General features: G+C 43.3%; 1 protein-coding gene across 2 annotated transcripts; it reads right to left on the reverse strand.

The window, feature by feature from the left end:
- Positions 1-2,469: 2,469 nt before the first annotated feature.
- Positions 2,470-21,949, reverse strand: SDHB (succinate dehydrogenase complex iron sulfur subunit B). 2 transcript variants are annotated; one of them, XM_044667800.1, is made up of 8 exons: positions 21,836-21,949; positions 15,471-15,598; positions 11,792-11,877; positions 9,062-9,198; positions 8,312-8,428; positions 6,991-7,092; positions 4,977-5,099; positions 2,470-2,676 (listed from the first exon to the last, which is right to left on the reverse strand). In XM_044667800.1, the coding sequence occupies exons 1-8, from the start codon at positions 21,911-21,913 to the stop codon at positions 2,599-2,601; spliced, it is 849 nt and encodes a 282-aa protein (XP_044523735.1). In that variant the 5' UTR covers positions 21,914-21,949; the 3' UTR covers positions 2,470-2,598. The 2 variants fall into 2 exon arrangements, with proteins under 2 accessions (XP_044523735.1, XP_044523737.1); XM_044667802.1 differs by having other exon boundaries at positions 15,471-15,644; positions 21,879-21,913.
- Positions 21,950-24,204: the final 2,255 nt, after the last annotated feature.

Consider the following 24,204-nt stretch of genomic DNA (forward strand, 5'->3'; position numbering starts at 1 on the left):
TATTTTCAAAATGCCTTTGAGGTATTATGTACCAGGGAAACAGGATAAAAGCGAGTCTGCCCTGGGGAAGCTCACATTGATTTGGGATCCATGGCATCTCACAGATTAGTGATTTGGATCAGTAACAAGGGCTGAGACTCTGGATGGGCTCAGTGAGGGAGAGGGGGAAACCAAACCAAATGGATTGGTGCCATCTTTGAAGATGAAGATTGGCTGCTTATCACCAGAGGAGCACTGTGCAAATTCCAGGACTCCTTAATTCTCATTCTTCCCATGTCTGCAATCCCATTAGTGGAAGGGGTTGAGGGGTGGGGGTCTGTGCTTTCAGTACAGTCAGACAGCAAGGGGGTTGGATGATTAAATTGTCAGCTGATAAGGCTATCCAATTTACTGTGGGGTGAAATTGGCTTGTGGGGTGGGGAGAGTGACCCCTTGGCAAACAGGGTTGATATCTGCTGATGCTAATTAGACATGACAACCATCAGGCTCTAACTTGTCAGCACCAGGGATCTTCATTAAGATATTCATGAGAATGCATCTTTCCCCATAAATAGAAGGAGATTAGCAGGAAGGCCTACTTCCTAAAGAACAGGAGAACCCCAGGGCTGGCAGAGAAATAATGAAATGGAGTTGGCCTAGCTTGAATTGTGTGCCCATGTAGGAGCTGGCCTAGCTGGGACTGTGTGCAGGTGTACAGTCTTTTGAGAGAGCATAGTTATGGGAGGAAATACGATTGGTGCTCACTTCTTCACCTAGAAGATAAAGAGGCTGGCCTAGTCTCTAAAGTGCTCTTTAGGCTTATGTTCCAAAGGACTGCATTACTCCATGGCTTTTGAAATATCCTTCTGGAGCAGTCAGGAGTGGAAAGATCTTTTTTAGTTTTATTAAAAATTTAACACTGATTACCAGTACAAACAGCAAACCAATATTTAAATTTTGATGCATGACAGATAGGGTGTCACTGTTGCCATTGGAATGTCCATTTGTTTCATATTCCACTCTGCTTTTTCCCTCCTTTATGCAGATCCTTCCAGATTTCTTTTTATTCCTTGTATTTGTCATTCTTAGTATTACATTGCAATATATTTAGCCATTTCCTTAGGGCTGGACATTTAGGATGTCTGTAAGTCATTTTGGGGCAAAGCTTTCTAAATTCCTAACCCCATTTGCTTCAGATACCTTCTTTGTTTAGATGCCTTTCAGCCAATAATCCATGGAATAACATTTATTCTCAGTATGGAATTGGCCTTTGGTACTTTCTGAACATTCTCTGGTACTAGAAGAACTCTTTTTAATGTCACAGGTGTTATAAAAAATAATAAATAGTTGATAGTAATAGCAGTTGTAGATAGTAAGGGCTCTTAAGATGCTACTGCTTCTAGGGGATATTGGTTGAGAAGCTCTGCCTCCATATTTCCCCTAGGTAGCTGGTGAAAGGGACACCTGAGTCTTGCCACCCAGCTGGATGCTATAATTGCCCTATTCTATATAATGGTGCCCAGGCAGGACCCTTAATGGTCAGGTGGAAGGGTAACCCTTTCAGGTCCCACCTGGGGTTGGATTGTTAATATCAGGCTCTAGAAGCTTTGGATGACGTTTTCATCTGACTGTGTTGCTCCCTCCCTTAGGGTCATGATATAATGACCACTCAGGCAGGTACTTAATTAAACTTTATCTATTGATGTTAAATAGGGAAAGGAATAATCAGGAACGGATTGGGGATAGGAGACCCTGTCACTAATAACTATGATCAATAATCCCTCAGGACTGTAGACTGTTCGGTAAAGCTGGAGCTATTGTTCTTCCCCTCTGGTTCAGCTTGGCCACAGCCAAACCAGAGTAATCTGCAGATGTATGGATGGTTTCTCTCAGCTTCCTCTCAGTTCCTAATATGTCAGTCTTATAGCCTTCAGGAAATATCTACCCTTCACCTCCCTCTGTTTCTTCTCCTTTCCTCCTCCTGGACCCAGATATCTAAATAGCTAATGATGATCAAATGCCTAAATATCTAGGGAAATTCAGAGCAATGTTCAAAGATTAAAGATCCAAGCTCAGGTCCAGACTCCAAGACCAAAAACCAAAGACCTCCCCCAGATGGCTGTGAAGGCTATTTATGTCCTTAGGCTAATGGACTTTTCCCCTCTCCTAATAGCCTCTTCAAACATTCCCAGGTCTCCAACTGTCTTTCCCTGTCAATCAAGGTGAGACAAACCAACTCCCAGAGCTTGAATATAACACAGGTGACCTAGACTATAGTTCTGTGCTAATGTATTCTAAACCCCATCTCTAAGAGTATACAAGAGGCCCCTGTTCCTTCTACTCAATTCACAACAGACACCCTAACCCCCTCTGTGCCTTTCATCACCCTCTTTGCTCTGGGGTATGGGTGAACCATCTGGAGCACAGAACAGAGGCCATTAGCCTAAGCCATTTTACTCTAAGCTTGAAAAGAACCAGGCATCAGAGCAGTTTTGTTAATAAAGCAGTACATTCTTTATTTAACTTGCAGTTGTCCTTGGACATGCAATATTCATGGAAAAAGAGGACCCTCAAGTCAGATCATATATAAATTAAGTTCATGACAAGTCTTGGAATTAGCTAAGCAATTGATTTCTTCTCTTTGTAGGTTGCCATCATCTTCTTGATTTCAGCTATTGCTTTTCCTGGATTCAGTCCCTTGAGGGGAAAACAGAAACAGGAATGAGGCTATCCCATCAGCACCAAATGATCCCTTAAGTCATACTAGAGAACTTGGGACCCTTTGGCAATTTCTCCTGCCACGCTTGCTGAAGTGGTATAAAAAAGACTCATCAACCCTGTTAAGTCTGGGGATAAAAGAGCTGCATCATTGATGCCACCAAGCAGTCTGCTGGGTCTCATCTGGTCTTGCTCAGTGTAGACGCAGACCTAGACTAGCATAAGGTTCCCAGGTGTTACCCGAGAGGAACCAGAACTGTGGGAGAAGCACTGAAGGCAAGCCCCTCCTTGAGGAGTCTTCTCCCTCCCTGGGGCCTCAGCTGCTAGTTTCAGGTTTTGTGTTTATCTATCTCTGCCCTGGCCCTTCCCTCTAGAAGACTATAAATGCCTGGCAGGCGGGACTGCCTTCATTTTGCCTTGGCATTGCCAACACTAAGGCTGGGTCCTGGGACACAGCAGGCTTGTTGCATAAAAATGAATCAAAATGAAATGGTTAAAATCCAAATTGGACTAAAGTGATAAAGAGATAAAAAGAAAGCTGTGAATAATGTGAAATCTTGGAAGTGTGTGCCATCACTTGACTGACACCAGCAGAAATGGGATGCCAGACATTTTTCAAACATGCCGGAGTCCTCTTTAGTCTTCAGTCATTGGACAGATTAGCAAACTGGCACCAACATTAGTTGGCCTTTTAAAAAAGTAACAATTCTAAGACAGAAGAGAGGTAAGTGTTATGCAAGCAGGGGTAAGTGACTAGCTCAGTCACACAGCTAGTAAGTGACTGAGGCCACATTTGAACCCAGGACTTCCTGCCTCCAGGTCTGGCTCTCTATACACTAAATAACCTAGCTGCCCCGGGGACCAACACTTGGTCTACTTCAACCCTCTCAAATTTCTTTTTAAAATCTCAATGCATGGCTCTCAAGTCTCTCAAACCAGATGTTGGGATCTCTTTTGAAAAGATGGCATGGGGCAGCTTTAAAGGGTTTAAAAAAAAAAAAAAAAAAAAAAGGTATGGTTAGATTCTCTCAGCTCATTAGTTTCCTTTCTATACAAAAGAGATGGACAGTGAATTACATTTAAACCAAACCAAAGAATGTGACCTGTAATCATGGTCACTGGGCATAAATCAAACCCTGTAAAGCCCTGAGGATGAGGGAGAGGAGTGCTGGACTTGAAATGACTAGCATTCTAGTTCTTGCTTGGCCACAAATGTGCAGTGTGGCTTTGGACAATTCCTTCACCTCAGGATTCTGTAAATTGAGGTACCTGGACTAGGGTCATAGATTCAGAGCAAGAAAGGCCTTCTGAGGAACCCTTGGCCCAGCCATGTTCCAGGCTGCCCACAGTAACCCACACAGTAAGATGCCATGGCTAAACCAGCTCTTTCTTTCTCCAGAAGCCATGCTCACACCTCTACTCTGCTGGGTAACCCTCAGAAAACAGTGTGACATGCTATAGAGAAGGCTGGTTTTGGAGTCTGGAAGATGTGGGTTCAGGTTGTGGCTCTAAGTCACAGAGGAATTGCTGCTTACATGTGGGGTAGGAGTTTCTCACAAGTATGAAATTTGAGGTCCTTACAAACAAAACTCCACGACCCCACCAGTTTTCCTCTCTCATATGGAGTTATAACAATCCTGGTGTGGCTCTTCTAGGAAACAGAGCCCCCACTTCAGCACCCTTTCATGAGCTGTCTTCCCCTATTAGAATGGAAGCTCTTTGAGGGTAGGGGCTGTCCTTCCTTCTGCTTGTATGTGTATATCTCCAGCACTTAATAAATGCTCTTGGACTTGGCCTGCCTCCTTTTTTTTTTTTTTTTGGCAAAGCCACACTGCTCTGACTGCTTATCTGTAGACCAGCGGTTCCCAAACTTTTTTGGCCTACTGCCCCCTTTCCAGAAAAAATATTACTTAGCCCCCTGGAAATTATTTTAAAAAAAATTAATAGCAATTAATAGGAAAGATAAATGCAACTGTGGCCATCACCGCCCCCCCACCCCATGGCTGCAGCACCTACCAGGGGGCAGTGGTGCCCACTTTGGGAATCACTGCTGTAGACTCTGCAGAGGTACCTGGTTGGGTGAGGGTGAGAGAAAGGGAAACAAGACCATACTTTTGGAAGGCTAGTGCTCTTTACATCTCAGATGCCAAGTCTCACTATCACTTATCTCTTTACAGGCACATAGCTGAATAAACTGACTGCTTCACAGCCTGAAAGCCTGCTTTCTCTATGGAACAAAAAAAGACCAGACAGAGCTGAAGGCCTGGAGCACCCAATACCTTAGGGCAGGTCCTGGTGCAGTTCATGATGGTGTGACATCGGTACAGAGAGAAGGGGTCTTGGAGCTGTGCTAGTCGCTCCTCTGTGAAGTCATCTCTGGAGTCAATCATCCAGCGATAGGCCTAGGAAAAAAGAACCCATTGGCTACACCTACCTTCTCAAAGAAATCTTACCTGGGAAAGTGCTCTGGCCCGCCCTGGCCACCCTTTCCAGGAAGCTGTCCAGGCTCCAGAGAATTTCATTCACCTTTGAGTTAATGCACTTTCCTGCCTAGAGCTCAGCACTCTGTCACTCTTGTCTGCCTAGCTAGCCTAGATGTGGATAGTGGGCAGGAAACATCTATTCTTCTTTTCTTTCCAAGTCCTGCAGGTCTGGGCCAGATTCACTTTAACAAATATTTATTAACCACTTACTCTGTGCAAGGCACTGGGGGCCCATAGGTAATAATTAAATCCATCCATTAACAACTATGTGCACTTGCTTAGAATTGGGAGGCAGGACACACATTCCCAGAGGATTCACAGTCTGAAGATGGAAGGACAAGCACCGAGTATTAATGATATGAGACATGTGCAGAGGAGAAATCAATTTTGCCTTGTGATTCAGAAGGAGGCACTGGTGGATGGGGAAGGCCTCTGAAAGGAGGGTCTAAAGGAGAGGAAGAGAGTTTGTGCTTAGGCGCATGGGAAGATGTGAATAGAGATCTAAAGAAAAATTTCCTTCCAGAGACTATCAATGGGCATGTGTGGCCTCTAGAAGGCCTGGTGTGAGGCTGGATATGGGACAGACTTGGTCCTCATTGGGCTTGTTGGACTCTTCTGAATGTGACAAGTGGGATCTTCTAACTTCCTGTCAGCTTAGACTGGTCAAAGCCCCAGAAGAAACATGCGTTCAAATGTGACCATCTGGGGGCTATATTCAGCCTTGGGGCTGGGGTGACCACCAAGTCACTTCTGTTTTTGCTGGGAAAAGACACTTGGTTTGGAGGCATTGTGGGGTCTGTGAAAAATCTAGACAGCAAACCTAGGCACACCAGCTATTTGCATAGAAATAATAAAGCTCCAAGCTATCTCTGGTGAACTCTCCATATGGTGCAAGATTAAAAACAGACAAACAAGCCCCAATCTGAGTCAGTTTGGAGAGGCCTCACCTTGGAACCCAAACTCTCAACCCCCCAGGGGGCCACATCTCCCATAGGGGCATCCTCCTCCCTCCTGCTTATTGCAGCTAGACCCTAGGGGACTGCCCTTTATGAGAGAGGAATCAGGAAAACCAGCCAGAAACCGGCAGATGCCAAATCTAGCAAAGCAGGCTGGCCTCCAGCCAAGTGCACAGGGGAGCCTATTGGAGAACACCTGTGTGTGCAGCTGGAACTCTGGGGCATTGCACCATGATCTGAGATCTGTAGAGGGAAAAGGAGGATACCACAGGGAAAGGTTCTGAGAGCAAAGGCTGTGGCCCTCTTTGGGGGAAGGGAAGGAAGCTCACCTTGTCATTTCCTACTAGAGGATCTTCCTGGACCCTTTGCAGCATTTCTGCAGGTGGCCCCCAATCCCTTCCCTGGGGCTCATGCTGCCCTGCCCCCATTCTTGCTGGCTTAGTGCTCACTTCCTGCCCTAGTGCTTGCTCAGCACCAGACACAGCCTGCCTGGAGGGAGTAACTGATAAGCCTAGGATGAACTGAGCTGCACCTGCAGAGTACTGGCTGCGAGTAAAGAATGTAAATTCATTTATTTGTGCAGTGATTCTCTACCTGGGGAGGAGATCCAGAGATAACTCAAGACACCATCCTTGCTTGCAATCTTGCAATGGAGTGAGAGTGAGTGTGAGAGAGAATGTGGCAGACTCACAAACGGATCCAGGACTCAACAATGAATTAAGGGAACAGACTGGTGTAAGGTGAGGGCACAGGAGGCCTCAAAGACTCTTAATCAGCCCATGCCAACTCACCATTCTCTGGGCTTTCTAGATCCCGGGGTCCAAAATGATCCAAGCCCTGGGGGAGCACCTTACCTGCATGAGGACTGCGGGCCCCAGATATTTGTCTCCATTCCACCAGTAACTAGGGCAGCTGGTGCTGCAACAGGCACAGAGAATGCACTCGTAGAGTCCATCCTGGGGAGGAGGGAGAGGGAAGGGGATAACCTCTTAAGATTCTTCCAGCAGAGCATTGTTTCTACAAATCATCCTATACTACCTCAGAGAAAGGTAGGTATTTCCCAGACCTCCCTGCAGTGGAATTCGGACTAGAATCTTAGCTGTGAATCTCCAGCACTACAGGAGGAAGGATGAGCACCCTTTATTGCTTCATTTACCTGCAGGTCAGGCTTCTAGCAGCCTCTGCCCTCTGGAACCATTGCAGATCCAGGAAGTGAAAGAGGCCTCTGACCCACTGAATCAGCTGTTGTATAGCTGGGGCTATCCCATTTTCACTCATTATTTCCTGAGAGATACCCACAGACCATCTCTTAAAACCTGATTCAGTTTAGACCCCCAATTCTAACAACCCGGACTATCTGGGTTATTTTTTGGCCACCTTTACTGAGGAGGAGGAGGCCCACACTGACAGCATTGGTGCCTATGGAGAGCTTATCTGGAAAGAGTGAGAGGTGAGGGTTAGAATGTGTTACTCAGAGGGATATGGTCAAGGGAGCTCAATCCAAGACCCCAGACCACAAGGAGAGGTGAGGCTAGACAACCCAATCCTGTTTCTGGGATCAGGATTGGCTTTATGGAAGGCGATACCTTAACATGCACCTGGGACAGATGCAATGTCAAAAAAGTCAGATATCTATGAGCCAGATGCCATTGTTTTATCAGCTTCAGGAAACTGAAGGGCTTCAAAGCATCTCCCTGACCTCAAAGTTGGGCCTCCTGACTCAAAGACTCTCTCAAACCCTTACTTTTTGTCTTAGTAACAACTCTAAGACAGAAGGGCAAGGGCTAGCCAAATGGGGTTAAGTAACTTGCCCAAGGTCACATAGCTAGGAAGTGTCTGAGGACAGATTTGAATCTAGGACCTCTTGACTCTAGGCCTGGCTCTCAATTCACTGAGCCACCTAGCTACCCCTCTGTCCTCATATCAATTAGCTGTCCTTGGATAGTGATTCCTTTTTAGACCAAGAAAAGGATGGAATGACAAAGTCTGGTTCTTAGTCTGGTTTTACTGAAAGGTGCCAGGGCATTTATCGCAGAAACCAGGTGTCGTGTGATGCAGGACTGCCAATAGCAGTTCTAAACAGTAGTCACACATTGTCTGGTCCCACCTCAAAATTTCAGCACTAACAGAATATAGTCCAACCCATGCCTCAAACCAAAACACTAAAGAGAATACCAGTTTTTCTCGATCTTCCATGGACTGTAAGTACTGCGCCTTGCCCTCTTGGGATTCATCCTTCTTCTTCAAATAAGGCTGAATAGATTTGTACTGAGCATAGAAGTTATTCAAATCCTGAGAAAGATTTGCACAAACAAAACCAATAGAACCAAGATTAGAAGAGAAACAATAGATAGGCAAATCCCGAGACAGAAAGCAAGTAAGAAATGAAATAAACTGCATTGTCATCTCAAAGGAACCAGCCAGGGTGGGGGGGGACGGGACAGAAGGGAAGGGAATAAGAGTTTATTTAGCACCTGCTGCATGCCAGGGTGGGGAGGTTGGTTGGTTATGCTAAGCTCTGTTACAAGTATTCATTTGATTCACACAACAACCCTGGGAGGTAGGTGCTCTTGTTCTCATGTTACAGATGAAGAAATGGAGGCAGGCAACAATGAAGTGACTTGTCCAGGGTCACAGGGCTAGGGGTGTCACAGGGTGTATTTGAGCTCTGATCTCTCAGATTCCAAGCCCAGGATTCTGTGCACTTCAGTGCTGCCTTGAGCCTAACTCAGCCCTTGGGCCCCTTCATCAGGGTCCTGGGCCCTTCTCTGACTGAGGTCTAAAGACATCCATGCCTCCCACTCCTGATTTTCTTGCCCCCTGCTGGTGGGTATCAGAGCAGGGGAGGGAAGGAGAGGAGAGGAAAGGCAGGGAGAGAGAGAGAGACCAAGAGACCAGAGAGATGGAGAGAGAGAAACAACTCACCGGAACGAGATCCTTCATCACATACATGTGGGGAAGAGGGTAGATTTTAGAGACTTTGTTGAGGTTGGTGTCAATCCTTCTGGTGCAAGCCAGTGTGTTGCCTCCATTGATATTCATTGCACAGGAACCACAGATGCCTGAGACAGAGAGAGATCACATCTGCTTATTCCCACTGTTTGGGCTGATGTCCTCACTTTTCAGGCTGTTATCCCATTCTAGGCCTGCCTGAAGGCAGACAGTGTAGCCATCTGATTGCTTCAATGAAGAATCAGAGATAGCCACTCTTGGACTTGCTTCCATGAAGTGAGTGCGCCAGCCTTGGTGGTCACTGTATGCCGGAGACTGGGATGCACATTTACCATATCAGTCAGGTCACTGATTGTCTTTCAAAGGAGGAACAATGGACTAAACCTATTAAGAAGCAATTTGTCCATTGGGTACCTGACCACAATATAGTACAACAAATTATGAAGTGCCCATGGTGTGCAAAGAACTATGTTCAGAAGTTTGGAGAAGAAAAGATTCATTCTTACAAGGCTGTGAATACAGATAAGGCCAGAGCTTATCATCACATGATGCTAATCACAGGGTTTGTGACACAGAATGTTGTATCGGGGTAGAGCCTTAGAGCATAAAAAAGCTGAAAGATACCCTACATCATTATAAAGGGAGGTTAGACGCCATTTAGCGAACTCCTCCGGCTACAGGTAAAGGAGCAGAGGCTTCTGGAGGCAAAGTAAATTATCTTTGGACTCTTGGAGCTGGGAGGCACTTCAGGGCCAATGGAAGCCACAGGTGCCAACTTGGGCAGCAAGGAAGAAACCAGATTCAAATCTAATTGGGAAATGCTTAGCAAAAGAAATAAAAATACAACATGGCAGATATTAATTTGAGTTTTTCTAAGTTAATATACTATCCACATGGATTTGTTCACCTGATCTAGGTCAGCTCTGAGCTCCCCAAGAAGTCTCTCTACATTGTATGTAAGCATTTGTTCTAACAAAAAATACTGAAACATTAAAAGCATATTTAAAAAAAAAACCCATACTTTCTGTCCTAGTAACAACTCTAAGACAGAAGGGTGAGGGCTAGGGAATCAAAGTTAAATGACTTACTCAGGGTCACAAAGCTAGGAACTGTCTGAGGACAGATCTGAACCCAGGTCCTCCAGACTTTAGGTTTGGTGCTTTAGCCACTGTGCCACTTAGCTGCTCTTATTAAAAGCATTTCTAAAGAGTCCCTGCTATCACACACCTACTTCCTGCTAAGTAGCCATCTATTTTGCCTGAAGACCTCCAAGGAGATCCATTGCCTCCAGGGGCAGCCTATCTCCCTCTTGTGGTCTTAATTGGCCTTTCTATAACTCCTAGCCATTGTTCCTAGTTTATACCTCTAGTCCAGCAGAATAGGTTCAGCCCCTACTGATAGGCCCTTCCATACTAGTCCACATAGCTAGCTCCCAGGCTACTTCCTCCCAGTCTAAACAAGTCTTTTCTCCTTTAGGTTAAACATGCCCAGTTTCTTCAAATGATTCTTATAGCATGTAATCTTGTGGATCTTCCCCATCCTAGGGTACTATCCTCTGAAAGCTCTCCAGTCTATCAATGCCCTCCCTAGTATGGAACCAAGGACTGTATACAATACTGCACATATCTTAGCCAGGACAGGGCATACTGCCCAAGGCCACATGTTGGTTAAGTGGCAGAACAGGCATTCCAACTCAGATCCTTATTCCTTTGGTCTACGAAACAGTTTTTTCATTTTTTCTGTTTTGCCCTAGATAACTCCTGACCAATATCTACTCTGACTCGTGCAAAGTACTTTCCCTGAAAAAAGGCCCCCATTCCCAATCAAAGGCCAATCATTCAATCATTTTCCTCTACTTTAGAGGTCTTCAAACATTAGCAGAGAAGAAATTTAGTTAGGAGGCATCAACAGTGTCACTATTGGTCTGGGGTTTGCCTCCTTTTAGTGTGGTCTTTATTTACACTGTTGTGGTTATTCCAGAATTCTTTCCAGTTCACTACAACACCCTGTAGTAGGAGTTTCTAGTGATCAGATTCATAAAAATCAGCCCATGAAATTTACATGTATTCTACCCATGACAAATCTGTTTTTTATTAGGTGAAGTCCTAGACTTTTTTCATTTTTGGTCAAATGAGCCTGATCTTATTTTCACATCTCTGAAAGAATAGTACAGTATGAGATCAAAAATCAAAAAATAATTATATACTATATATTTCCTTAAAAATTTTGCCCTCTTTTTTTTTCAAACTCTTACCTTCTGTCTTAGAATGATACTAAATATTGGTTCCACTGCAGAAGAGTGGTAAGGGCTAGGAAATGGGGGTTAAGTGACTTGCCCAGGGTCATATAACTAGAAAGTGTCTGAGGCCAGATTTGAACCCAGGACTCCTGACTCCAGGCTTCATGTTCTATCCATTGTGCTATCTAGCTGCCCCATGTCCAAGTTCTTAATGGAAAATATTTGTATTCAAATAAACAAAAGGAACTACCCCACTGTTCTGTTTCCCTACAGCCTTAGCAATCCATGTTTATTTCCAAGCTTGCATTCTTGAATCAAAGTGACCCATGATTCTGAATACCCCTTCTAATGAGAAAAAGTGACCAAGGAGAATCTACTTGAAGAAGTCCCCTCCTAGCTGGCTCAGGTTTGAGACTCAAAATATGAAAGCCCAGTCCTAGCACTCAAAGGGGAGGAATGCTTACCTTCCCGGCATGATCTCCGGAAGGTTAGTGTAGCGTCCACCTCATTTTTAATCTTGATCAAGGCATCTAACACCATTGGGCCACATCTATTAAGGGAGGAAAAAAAACAACACTAATGTTTTCGAAAATGTAACCACCCTAACTCCTTGTTTCCTAGATGCCATAAAGAGCAACATTAATATATAATTTGTTTTCTGGGCAAACATCTGTTGAGTAGAGATTTATTTTTTCTCCCTTGTTTTCAGTGAGTTAATATTAGGATACAGAGGGTTCATTACCATAAATATTAAGCTTAGTCCTATACTGAATATACCAGGCCCATTTCTAGGAAACAGAATGTGAAAGAATCAGATTATTTAAATTATCATTATTATTTTAAAGAAAAAAAAAACCTGGATGGTAAGTTCACTAAAATAGCTTTTTACAAAAGATTATTTATAAAGCAGCTGCTTTAGTCATATTTCCAAGAAGGTATGTTAAGGGAGATATATACAATGTAATTATTCAGTCTAGTAAAGACCTTTTTAACTTGCAATAAATCCTTTTTTATTAAAAGCTAGAACTTTCAGTTTCTCCAAACAGCTCATCTTAAATTTCAGATGCTATTTTTAGGATATGACCAGTAAAAATGTAATGATTTTGGAATTTCAAGCTAAAAAAGTCCTTAGAGATGATCTAATTCAAATTTGTTTTTACTGATGCTGGTTTTGATATCAGTTAGTTCTGTCTCTTCCCTCAATAAACACTCATAACAAAGAAAACAGATCTGTAAAATCAGCTAACATGGTGCCTGAATCTACCAAGGTGGAAGTAATCTACATCCAGTTTCTCTTCTTCTGCCTCCTCCTCCCTCTAATGAAAGGAAGGAAGTATTCCCCTCCCTCATCTGCAGGACCATGACACTCCACAGACAGGTTCATTTTTTTTTTTTTTTTTAATTTATCTTCTGTCTTAATATCAAAGGCTGGGCAACTAGGGTTAAGTGACTTGCATAGAGTCACACAGATAGGAAGTGTCTGATGCTGGATTTGAACCCAAGACCTCTTGTCTCTAGGCCTGGCTCTCTATGCACTGAACCAACCAAAAGAGTTCTTTTTATTAATGTAGTCATTGTGTATGCTGGGCTACTAAGTAGTGCAATGGATAGAGTACTAGGCTCAGCACAGGAAAACCTGAGTTCACATTCTGCCTCAGACACTTCCTAGCTATGTGACCCCAGCAAATCATTTAATCTCTCTTTGCCTTAATTTCCTCCTCAGTAAAATGGGGCTAATGATAGCACCTAGCTCGCAGGGTTGTGAGGGTCAAATGAGATGCTAATTGTCAAGTGCCTGGCCCAGAAAATGGGCGATATAAGTGTTAGTTGTTGCTTATTTCATTTAGCAGCAGTTCATTCTGGTCTTCCCATATTTCTTTTTCCTCATTGAATCACAGGTCTCTCACAAGTTGGGGAGCATTCTTGGGTTTATCTAATCTAACCTCCCACTGAGGGCAGAAGATCCCATCACCACAAACCTGACAAAATGGCCATGTGGCTTCTGCTTGAACTCTATCTATGGTGGGCAGCTTGCTTATTTTTGAGGTAGTTTATTCCTTTATTAAACAGCTATAATAACTGTAAAATTTTCCCTTATCCTGGAGCCAAAATTGCTTTCTATTTTCTTGGATAATCTGGCTTCCACTCTTCCTCTTGGTTGCTTTTCTCTAGGTGTTCATCAGTTAATAACATTCTCTCAAAATGTGGTTTCCAGCAAGGGCCTTGCAGCTGGTTGGAGAGCACTGACGAGGCATCTATTGCAGTGCTGTCTAATCTAACTCGTAAATGGTCACAAATGCAGTGGAACTAGGATTAACAGCTCTGCTCTTTGGCAGACAATGTCCTTCCTCCCTCTGATATCAGAATAACTGACTTCTGTCACATAGCGCTACCATAACAACGGGGATGTGATTTGCTTCCTGTGTCTCTGGGATGCTTGTTGAGAACAGGACTTCTCTTACTACCACAGCTGATCTCTACCCACCCTGACACCTAAATTTCTTTTCACAAGTTTCCTTTCTTATAATGCAGTACTTCCTCACTTCCCTCATTCCTGCTTTTCACCTCTTGGATAAGGTATGTTCTTTCAGAGCAAAAATGGGTCCCAAGACACCATGTCTCTCTTTATCTTTTTTATTTATCTTTTATTTTTATTTTTAATTTTTTATTTAATTTATTAATTTATAACATTTCTCCATGGTTATAGGATTCATGTTCTATCCCTCCCCTCCTCCCATCCCCTCCCATAGTCCACACACAATTCCACTGGGTTTTACATGTGTCATTGATCAAGACCAATCTCCATACTATTTGTATTTGCATTAGGGTGTTCATTTTGAGTCAATATCCCTAATTATATCCCCAACCAGCCATGTGATCAGGCAGTTTTCTTCTATGTTTCTACTTCCACAGTTCCTGAATGTGATATAATTCCCTCAGAGTTGTCCTGTCTTGATCTTTTTTAAAATAAAAATTTTTAAAATTATGACTTTTGGGGCAGCTGGGTGGCTCAGTGGATTCAGAGTCAGGCCTAGAGAAAGGAGGTCGTAAGTTGAAATTTGGTCTCAGATAACTTCCTAGCTGTGTGACCCTGGGCAAGTCACTTAACCCCCATTGCTTAGTCCTTAACACTCTTTTCCCTTGAAACCAATACACAGTATGGTTGGTAGGTAAGGGTTTAAAAAAAAAATATGACTTGCCAGTCAAACATGAACATTTTCATATAGGCAGAAAAAAAGAGACCTGTGAACAAAGACATTAACATGATCTTGTGGGCTTTAAAAGCATATATCAACATGGCAGTGCCAACACAGCTTTTTCTTTTCTTTGATTTCTCCATGACTTCCACCAGGATGAGTGGCTAGACAATAAAACGATATAAGGGGGATTAAGTGGCCTGGATGACTCGAAGAGTCAAAAGTGTGACAGGTCCACCTAAAAAACGAAGCTGCACTGTGGGTACTACATGTTAGGAGGGACATTTGCCCAGATAAAGACAATCATATAGTGAAAGGAGCAGAGATATGAGTCAAGAGAAATAGTCACTTAACTGGCCATTTTCACTACCTTCAGGGCATTTGTAGTGTAGAAGATAGCATGGACTTGTTCTGGTGGTTCCCAAAGGCAGAACTAGGGTCAGTGTGGGGAGTGGGCACTCAATCATTTCTAGGTCCCTCCAGTTCTAAATTCTCTGATCCTCAGGTGCAGGGGCAGAGCTCCACTCCATGAAGGACAAGTTTCCTAACAAGTGGAGTGATAACAAGTTTGGGCCAGTATAGAGGGGATTCTGGTTCAGGGAAGGAATATGGACCTTGTTAACTGGGATCTTGAGATTTTAGAGATACTTTAGCTGTTCTAAGGTGTCCATCTTTATATTAACATAGACATAACTAGGGATGTGAAATGTGACTGTGGAGACCTACACATACCAGTTTGGTAATAACATATTGACAAACTGTTAATGTCACACAGTAATAATAAATGTTAATTCATAATAAATATTATTCATAATAAAGTTTTCTCTCATTTGAAGGCCATTTCTAAAGCCTTTGCCCTCTAGGTGTTGCCCTTTTGAATGAATCATCTATCCCATCACCAGAACACTGTGTCCTTCAAAATCTTGTTCTGGACACAGGCACTCACTTATTCAGATCAACTTCATATGTCTGCATTCGGGGCTTGTCTCCAGTCTTGTCTGGGTCCCATCTGTAGATGGCAAATTTCTTGAGGCGGGGAGCTGCAGTGGCTGCAGTCTGGGCCCCCCGGCAGGCCTGCAGTGAGGGGAAAGAAATCACAGAAGCAGGAATAAATAGTTTGCTACCAAATATACAGTGATAAATCCTTTCAAGTGATATTATTTTACATTCTACTATTGGCACTAAAAACATTAAAGCCAGTTGTCTCTGGCGTCCTGGAAATGCCACAGGGTTAAGAGTTGGCAGAAATGGCCTCTTGTTCCAGATCTGCCATTGGCTTACTGGGTGACCTTGAGCAAAGTCCTTTACCCTCTCTGGGAACATTTTAGTCAATCTGTCAACAAGCAAATATTAAGCACTATGTCCCAGGCATTGTGCTAAATGCTGAGGGCAGAGAGGAAAGCAAAATCATGGTCCCTTCCCTCAAGGAGATAATATTTTACCAGAGGAAACAACATGTAAATAATGAGGTATATACAAGATAGATACAGTGTAAATAAAGAGAAGGCAATCTCAGAGGAAGGTGTTACTGACATTTGAGAGGATTCTGGGGGACCAGAAAGACCTTTTGTAGAAGTAGATTTGAGCTAAGTCTTTAAGGAAGCGGAGGAATCAAAAGAGGACAGGGAGGGGGTGTGGAGCGTTTTCCTGCAAAGGGTGACAACTACAAAGGCACAGAGATGTGAGATGGAGAGTTGCAGTTGAGGAAACTGAGACTCAGAGACCTGAGTGATTTACCCCTCATCATGTAGCATGGACCCAATCCAGGGACCTTTGGGTTTAAATGTCCTTATTGCTACCTCCTGTGCTTCCCCAAACAATCACTTGTATGGGCTCCATGGTATCATGCTTCCAGAGAGAGTTGAGCTCTGACCAATGCAAACTGAGGTAGTTTAGAGAACAGAAAGGCAAGAGATATCAGATCGAAAGGAACACTGGGCCTTACTTCCTAGGGGCTGGGTGAAGTTTCCAGCTGACACTCTGGGGTGCTTCCCTCAACTTGCTTCGTCATTTGTAAGATAGGAACAGTCACACTTGCCCCTTGCTGCCCCACAGTGTTACTGTGTGTGTTCTGAAAACATTCAAGCTCTAGAGAACTAGGAGCTGGTCTACCTCATTTGGTGTCCCACTCACAGTACATTCCAGGCAGGGTACCTGTTTGTCTCACATGGAAAATAGGCAGCCCCATTCCCTGAGACTAGGGGTCGGCAACGTATGGCTCTTTCTGCAGGAGCCATAAAGTCAATTTTTTTTCAGGCACTGTTACAGGAGCGGCACTGTGAGCACTGTACGGCTCTCATGAAATTACATTTTAAAAAATGTGGCGTTTATGGCTCTCACAGCCAAAAAGGTTGCCGACCCCTGTCTTAGACTCACAGATGCCCAGCATCCCTTGGGGGTGGCCATTCCGCTTTGGAAAGTCCTTACATTTAAATTTGTCTCTGTGACTTCTCCTTGGGTATGTTTTCTGAAACCTGAGCTACTCTTATCTACCAAATAAATTTTTTGAGTAGAAAAACCAAGAGGGTCTCCTCAGAAATAGTAGTCATTAAAAGAACAGCATCCCCCAAAACAGGGCAACACATTATGATAATTCCTTTCTCTAAGCCATCCAAGACTTCCTTTGACAGCATAAGTTAAAACTAACCAATAAACCAAAGAACTGGCCAATCCTAGCAATCCACAGAAAGAACAGTGTGTGCTCTTCTCTCCTGAAATTGCTTTGTATATGCTGGTTCTTGAGTTCTGTCCCAGAAGGACGTAAGCCCTTTTTGTTGTTTCATTTGTGTATCCCTAGGACCCAACACATCCTTGTTCTTGAATTCATGTTTAAATGAACTGGACAAAAAGTCATCTGTGGGGCATCTGGGTGGCTCAGTGGATAGAGCCAGGCCTAGAGATGAGAGACCCTGGGTTCAAATTTGGCCTCAGATACTTCCTAGCTGTGTGACCTTGGGCAGTATCATTTCTAAGACAGAAGTTAGGATTTAGGGAGGACAAAATATGAATTTGTATTTGGGGTTGGAGAATGGGGAAGAGGCCAGTTAGTGAGATGGAAAATCTGGCTCAATTTTGAGAAGACTAGAAGGTGACCAACTGGAGATTCTGGTTTAAGGTGCCTGAAATAGCAAACAAGCATGTCTTAAGAGGTCTATTGTGTACACTGTGCTCTGGTAGATAAAAGATGCAGATTCTAAAGGTATAGATGAAGTACTTCTAAGGATCAGGGAGGCCCTTCCATATATGGAAAGGGGACATGAAATGTCCAGCTCAATGAATATTAACTAGTAGTCCAATTTGGCAGGCATGTACAGTGAGTGTGTGCAGAAGATAATGCTGGGAGGAAAGATGCAGACCAACTGGGCCTTATAGGCTAGGCTCAGGAGCTGATATACTTTATTCCTGAGATAATAGGAGCCAATGAAAGTTTGTGAGCATAGGAGTGACAGTTAGATGCATGCCCTCAGAAAGTCATTCTGCTAGCTATGTGAGGTGGACTGGAACCTTCAGTGGAGAACAGAAATCTAAGACTGAATATTATTAAATGAATATTATTAAAATCAGCAACTAAGGTGTGTAGGGTAGCTAGGTGAGGCAGTGAATAGAGCCCGGGGCCTGGAATCAGGAAGATTCTTCTTTCTGAGCTCAAGTCCAGACTCAGCCACTTACAAGCTGGGTGACCATGGGCAAATCACTTCACCCTGTTGGCCTCACTATCTTCATCTATAAAATGAGCTGGAGAATGAAATGGCAAACCACTTCAGTATCTTTGCCAAGAAAACCTCAAATGAATGAACAATATGGAATTATGTTTCGCATGATAATACATGTATGTAACCCAGATCAAATCGCTTACCAGATCCATGAAGGGGGAGGGATGGTAGAAAAGGGAGACAATTTTAGATCATAAAACTTCGGGAAACATTGTAGAAATTTGTTATTACGTGTACTTGATAAAATATCTTAAAAAAAAAAAAAAAGGAAGAAAACCCCAAATGGGATCACAAAGAGTCGGACACAATTGAAACTACTCAAAAGATTGTGTCATATTAACTACTGTCTAAGTTCAGAGAAGTCAGAGATCTGCATGATGTAGTGGAAAGTCCCTGTGGGGTAGGAATGAACGGGGACCCAAAAAGAGAAGCTGTTATTCAGAGTTTCACAAATTGTCATATGCCAATTCTAGGATCTCCTTTTTATTTTATTTTAAAATTTCATTTATTTTATTAATTAATTTAGAATATTCTTCCATAGTTACATGATTCATGTTCTTTCCCTCCCCTTCTCCCTCCCCCTTCCTGGAGCCAATGAGCAATTCCACTGGGTTTTACATGTATCATTGTTCAAAACCTATTTCCATATTATTAATATGGGCTTTTTTAGATCACAGTTAAAGGAATCTTGGGGCTTAAAAGAATCTTAGAGATTGTATGATCCAAACTTTTCACTGTACAGTTGAGGAAACTGAGGCCTAAGGAGGCTAAGGGGCCTGCTCAAACTCACATAGTAACTGGCAGAGATGGGACAAGGCAGATTATCACCATCAAAAACCATCATCTTGTGGAATGTGTACCTACTTTGTGTTATGATTAAAGTTATTTTGAGAGTCTGGTTGTGGGCAAGAAATACCAGTTTATTATTATTATTATTATTATTAATTTTTTTAAACCCTTAACTTGTGTGTATTGGCTCCTTGGTGGAAGAGTGGTAAGGGTGGGCAATGGGGGTCAAGTGACTTGCCCAGGGTCACACAGCTGGGAAGTGTCTGAGGCCGAATTTGAACCTAAGATCTCCTGTCTCTAAGCCTGACTCAATCCAGTGAGCTACCCAGCTGCCCTGAGTTTATTATTATTTATAGCATTATAACCAATAAAGTGACACAGGTCAACTGCTCTCTTGACCAGTAACTGAAGCTTAGTCAGGCAGATCAACAAATACACTTTCAGGGGCTCATTATTCAGTCCCTCCCTTGACCATCCCAAGACCACATCAATCAGTGATTGGTAAATAGTTAATCAGGAGGTAGTCCGTCACTCTCTGCCCCTCCCCAGCCCCATATCCTAGGCAACATGTACTCAGGAAAAGAATCCTAATCCCCTTCATTTGATGACCAAATTCTGCTAAAAGGAAAAAGCATTCTTTGGGATTACTAAGTACAAGGAAAATGCAAAAAGCAGTAGACTAGATGGAATCTTGGACCCAGAATTCAGACATAGGAATACACAGAAATTCTTACTGACCCTTATATAGAACTAATATAGTATATAAAAAATAAATTCTCACATTTAAGAAACAAAGGTATAAAATAGGATACACTTCCTGCCCTGGAAGAACTTATACTTAGCTGGGGGAGAAAAGCCTGTAGAGAAAAAGAAACAAAACAAGGATGTATAGAATAAAGACAACAAAAGGACAGAATTAACTGCTAAGGGAGTTCAGGGAAGTGTGGATACCCTCCCCAAACTATCTTATTGTCATTTTGTAAACATCAGGTATGTATCTGTACTGTATAAGTTTATGTTGTTCAGGCCTACAGATGAGAGGTCCTCGGTTCAAATCTAACCTCAGACACTTCCTAGCTGTGTGACCCTGGGCAAGTCACTTAACCCCCATTGCCTAGCCCTTACCGTACTGCTGCCTTGGAACCAATATACAGTATTGATTCTTAGATGGAAGGTTAAGAGTTTTAAAAAAAATATAATGTTGTTCAGTTGTGTATGGTTCCATGTGGGGTTTTCTTGGCAAAGATATTAAAGTGGTTTGACATTTTCTTCTCCAGTGTATTAAGGCAAACAATTTAAATGACTTGTTCAGGGTCAGAGAGCTAGGAAATGTCTGAGGCCAAATTTGAACTTAGATCTTCCTGACTCCAGACCTAAGCTCAATCCACTGAGCCACCTAGCTTCCATCAATAATGTAGTCCTAAGCAACCAGATGCCACCTCATTCTTAGCACTGATGAGAATTTTCTCGGAGCAGTAACACTCAAGCCCACTAAAAGAACACACTTTAATTAATTCTGGCAGGTTCTAGCTTCATAGCTGTATTGAGATCATACCAATGCCCAAAGTGCATAGCTCATCCTATGGGAAAAGGATCCTGAGCTCATTCTCATGGACTCTTGACATCAATTCAATTCAGTCCAACAATCAAGACCACAACATATCTGTTTGCTTTCAGCAACTACAAAGAAAATTAGCAACTAAATTCGGGGGAGCAACAAGTTAATTACTAATAGCTATTAATGTGCAACTCCTTTGTGGAACTATATTGGCACCTGGACAAATCAACAGATCCTATGAGAGACTGAAATACAGTTTGAGATCATTGACCTTTGTTCCTTCCAGGCTGAGCTGCATGGAAAGGTTCTTTACCTGCCCAAGTTTATGGGGGAGAAAAAGGGGGTGGTGGAGGTTGAGAAGGAGGAGAGAGAGAGACATATAGAAAGACAGGGCAGTGCAATGCAAAGTGCTTGAGATTAGAGGCAGAAGACAAGTGGTTCTGACAGTTTAACTACCTTGTGAGACTTTGTGCAAACCATCTTCCCTGGCTGAGTTTCGTTTTAGTTATTTATAAAATGAAGAGGTTATACTGATATCAAACACAAAAACACAACCAGCTCTGACACTGCATGGTCTGGGTCACCCCAAGTCCTGACCCTGTATGCTCTAGATCACCTCAAGTCTTGACATTGTTATAGGTTATGTTATAGGTCCCTTCTTGTCCTAATAATCTATGTTCTGGGTCTCTAACTTCGACAGCCCGTGTTTTATAGCCTCTTCCACTCTGCCCTTCTATAGTCTTTGTTTGTTTATTATTATTTTTCTTATTTAGAATATTTTCCCATGGTTACACGATTCATGTTTTCACTTTCCCCAACCCCTCCCCCCAGTCGACACGCAGTTCCACTAGGTTTTACATGTATCATTGATCATGACCTTCTATATTCTAAGAACCTCATCCCGCCCCCCAGCTCTAACATTCTGTGTTCTAAGGGTCATTCCAGATTTGGCATTCAGCGTTCTAAGGACCGTCGCAGTTCTGACACGCCACGTTCTAGGTCCCTAGCAGCTGAAAAGCTATATTCTAGGTCCTTTCGGCCCTGACTCGGTTCTAAGTCCCTCCCAACTCTGACACTCTCCGTTCTAGGTCTGGTTGTCTCCTCTTCCCTCCGGGTCTCCCACGGGCCTTGACTCCCCCTGTGGCCCGGCAGCCTCTTGGGTCCCACCGCTCCTCTCAGCTCTGTCAGTCTATGACCCTCAGCTGCTTCCAGGCCTCATCTTCCGCTCCGCTCCACTCGGTCAAGTCTCACCTGCACCCGGATCCCTGGCTGCAGAACGACTCCCAGGAGGTGCCCGCGGCTCAAGGAGACTCCCAATGCGGCCGCCATGTTTCCCCGTGACGTCACGCCCCACCCTGGTCAGAGCCTACAGGACTCCTCCCCTCCAGCATCCCACAGGCCACTGTGCCCCCAGGTGGAGTTCGGGACGCTCTAGCTGGGCAAAAAACAGACACTGAGAGGGGAAGGAACTTCCGGTTTTTTAAGCGCGCAGGAAGGAAACTAGAAATCATTTAAGCAGAAGGGGGAGAAACGAAAGCCGCAGGAAACGCATGCGCAACCCCAAAGGCTTGGCGCAAGTGCAGTGAGACATTTGACCGTGGGAGAAGAAAGAGATGGGGGGGCAGACCTAAGGGCGGGTCCAAAGTCCTACGTTTGAGGAGAGGACGCTGGCAGAGCCGAGGTCAGATCCTGGGGGCAGGTTCGAACGGCTTTCCTGGCCCGCCCTTCAGTTTAACCCTTTCTTTGCCACGCTTCAAATTTTAACTCTGTAAATTATGTATTTCTGGCACCCCTCTCCCCCACGCCTACTGTTGCTCTACATACATTATTTCATTTATTAGATACTAATTCCCTGTGAGCTAGTTAATTATTAGATTATTATCCTCATTTTAAAGCCCAGGAGATTGAGGCTCAGAAAGGTTAATGATTTGCCCAGGGCCAATCAACTATTGTGTGATGGAGGCAGGATTTGAACCCAGATCTCTTTGTCTCTAAGTCCAGTAGTTTAGCCACGGAGAAATCTTGACTTTATCTCCTCTTCAGACAGTTCTGCTCCTCAATGCGTTCCCCTCGGTTCCCTTTGAACTCTATTGGCCAGCCATCTCTTACACCCTAACTAGGTACTTTTGGGAAGGTTTGAGAAACTTTTTTTTTTTATTTTTTTTGTTTGTTTTAAACCCTTAACTTCTGTGAATTAGCTCATAGGTGGAAGAGTGGTAAGGGTGGGCAATGGGTGTCAAGTGACTTGTCCAGGGTCACACAGCTGGGAAGTGTCTGAGGCCGGGTTTGAACCCAGGACCTCCCATCTCTAGGCCTGACTCTCAATCCACTGAGCTACCCAGCTGCCCCTGAGAAACTTTTTATAGATAAACTAATTTGAGTCTCAGACCAACCCTGGGAGGTAGATGCTATTATTAGCCCCATTTTATAGATGAGGAAGCTGAGGCTAATAAAGATGAAGTGACTTGCCAGGATTACCCAGGTAGTAGGTGTCTCAGGCAGGATTTAAATGTCTGTGTTTTTAGCTCTCTTGCTCAATTCTTGAAATAATAACCAGCAGCCCCTTTCTATGGTCTCTATGCAGATTGATTCTACAACTATCTTTTTTCTAATTCTAATCTTTAGTCTTCCTCCAGGTCCCCAAATATACCTGTCTCCCCCATACTAAAAAAACTGTCACTAGAAGCTACTATCTCCTTAAGCTGTGGTCCCTATACCTCCCTTTCTAAACCAATCCTCTAGAAAAAGCTGTTTATGCTGATGGCCTCTACGGCTTCTCCTTTCACTGCAGTCTGATTTCTGATTCATTCAACTGAAACTGCCTTTTTAGAAGTTACCAATGGTTGAGTGAACAGTAGCAGAGTGATGCAGCTAGGTGGCTCAGTGGATTGAGAACCAGGCCTAGGGATTCCAGGGCCTGGTTTCAGATTTTGCCTCAGACACTTCCTAGCTGTGTGACCCTCGGCAAGTCACTTTACCTCCATTGCCTAGCCCAATGTCAGCAAACTTATGACACACATGTGTGGCCATTTTCCATGACACGAGGCCGTGTGCTGAGGATGAAATATTTGCTTAGTGTAGTATAGACATTCTGTGCACTATAGATAATAATTCTACCTATATTAATTTACCTATTTTGGTTTATTAAATACAGTTATATATTATGATTATACTTTTTTTGTTATTTAAACTATAAATATTGCAAAATTATGGTTTTTTTCTTGAAGTGACACCACCTGAGTTATGCTTGTTTTTTTGGCGAATTTTGACACACCAAACTCAAAAGGTTGCCCATCACTGGCCTAGCCCTTACTGGTCTTCTGCCTTTGAACTAATACACAATATTGATTCTAAGATAGAAGGTAAGGGTTGAAAAAAAAATAACAGTAGCAGAGAATAGCACCCCTCAGTGGAAAAAGTTTACCTCTGTCAGGTGTGAATTGCCTTTGACATTTATATGTACTGGCTACATGTGTTCCCTATATATGTGTCCAACCATATATGTTCTCCACTCATATGCATTCTGCATCTCTTTCACCACTGGTGGAGAAATATATGTCTAAGTATATGTGCAAATCTCTCTTACTATGTTTAATTAAATGCCTCTTGTTTTGGAGAAA

This window comes from Gracilinanus agilis, chromosome 3, assembly GCF_016433145.1.
Source record: "Gracilinanus agilis isolate LMUSP501 chromosome 3, AgileGrace, whole genome shotgun sequence".
NCBI classification, from domain to species: Eukaryota; Metazoa; Chordata; class Mammalia; order Didelphimorphia; family Didelphidae; genus Gracilinanus; species Gracilinanus agilis.

What these genes read in the sequence shown, in the direction of transcription:
- SDHB (XM_044667802.1), bottom strand. Translation starts at nt 21,913, where the DNA reads ATGGCGGCCGCATTGGGAGTCTCCTTGAGCCGCGG. An exon ending in GGAGTCTCCTTGAGCCGCGG is followed by an intron (nt 15,645 to 21,878) that starts GCACCTCCTGGG and finishes TATATTTGGTAG; the next exon opens with CAAACTATTTATTCCTGCTT. An exon ending in TGATGAAGGATCTCGTTCCG is followed by an intron (nt 8,429 to 9,061) that starts GTGAGTTGTTTC and finishes AATCTTTCTCAG; the next exon opens with GATTTGAATAACTTCTATGC.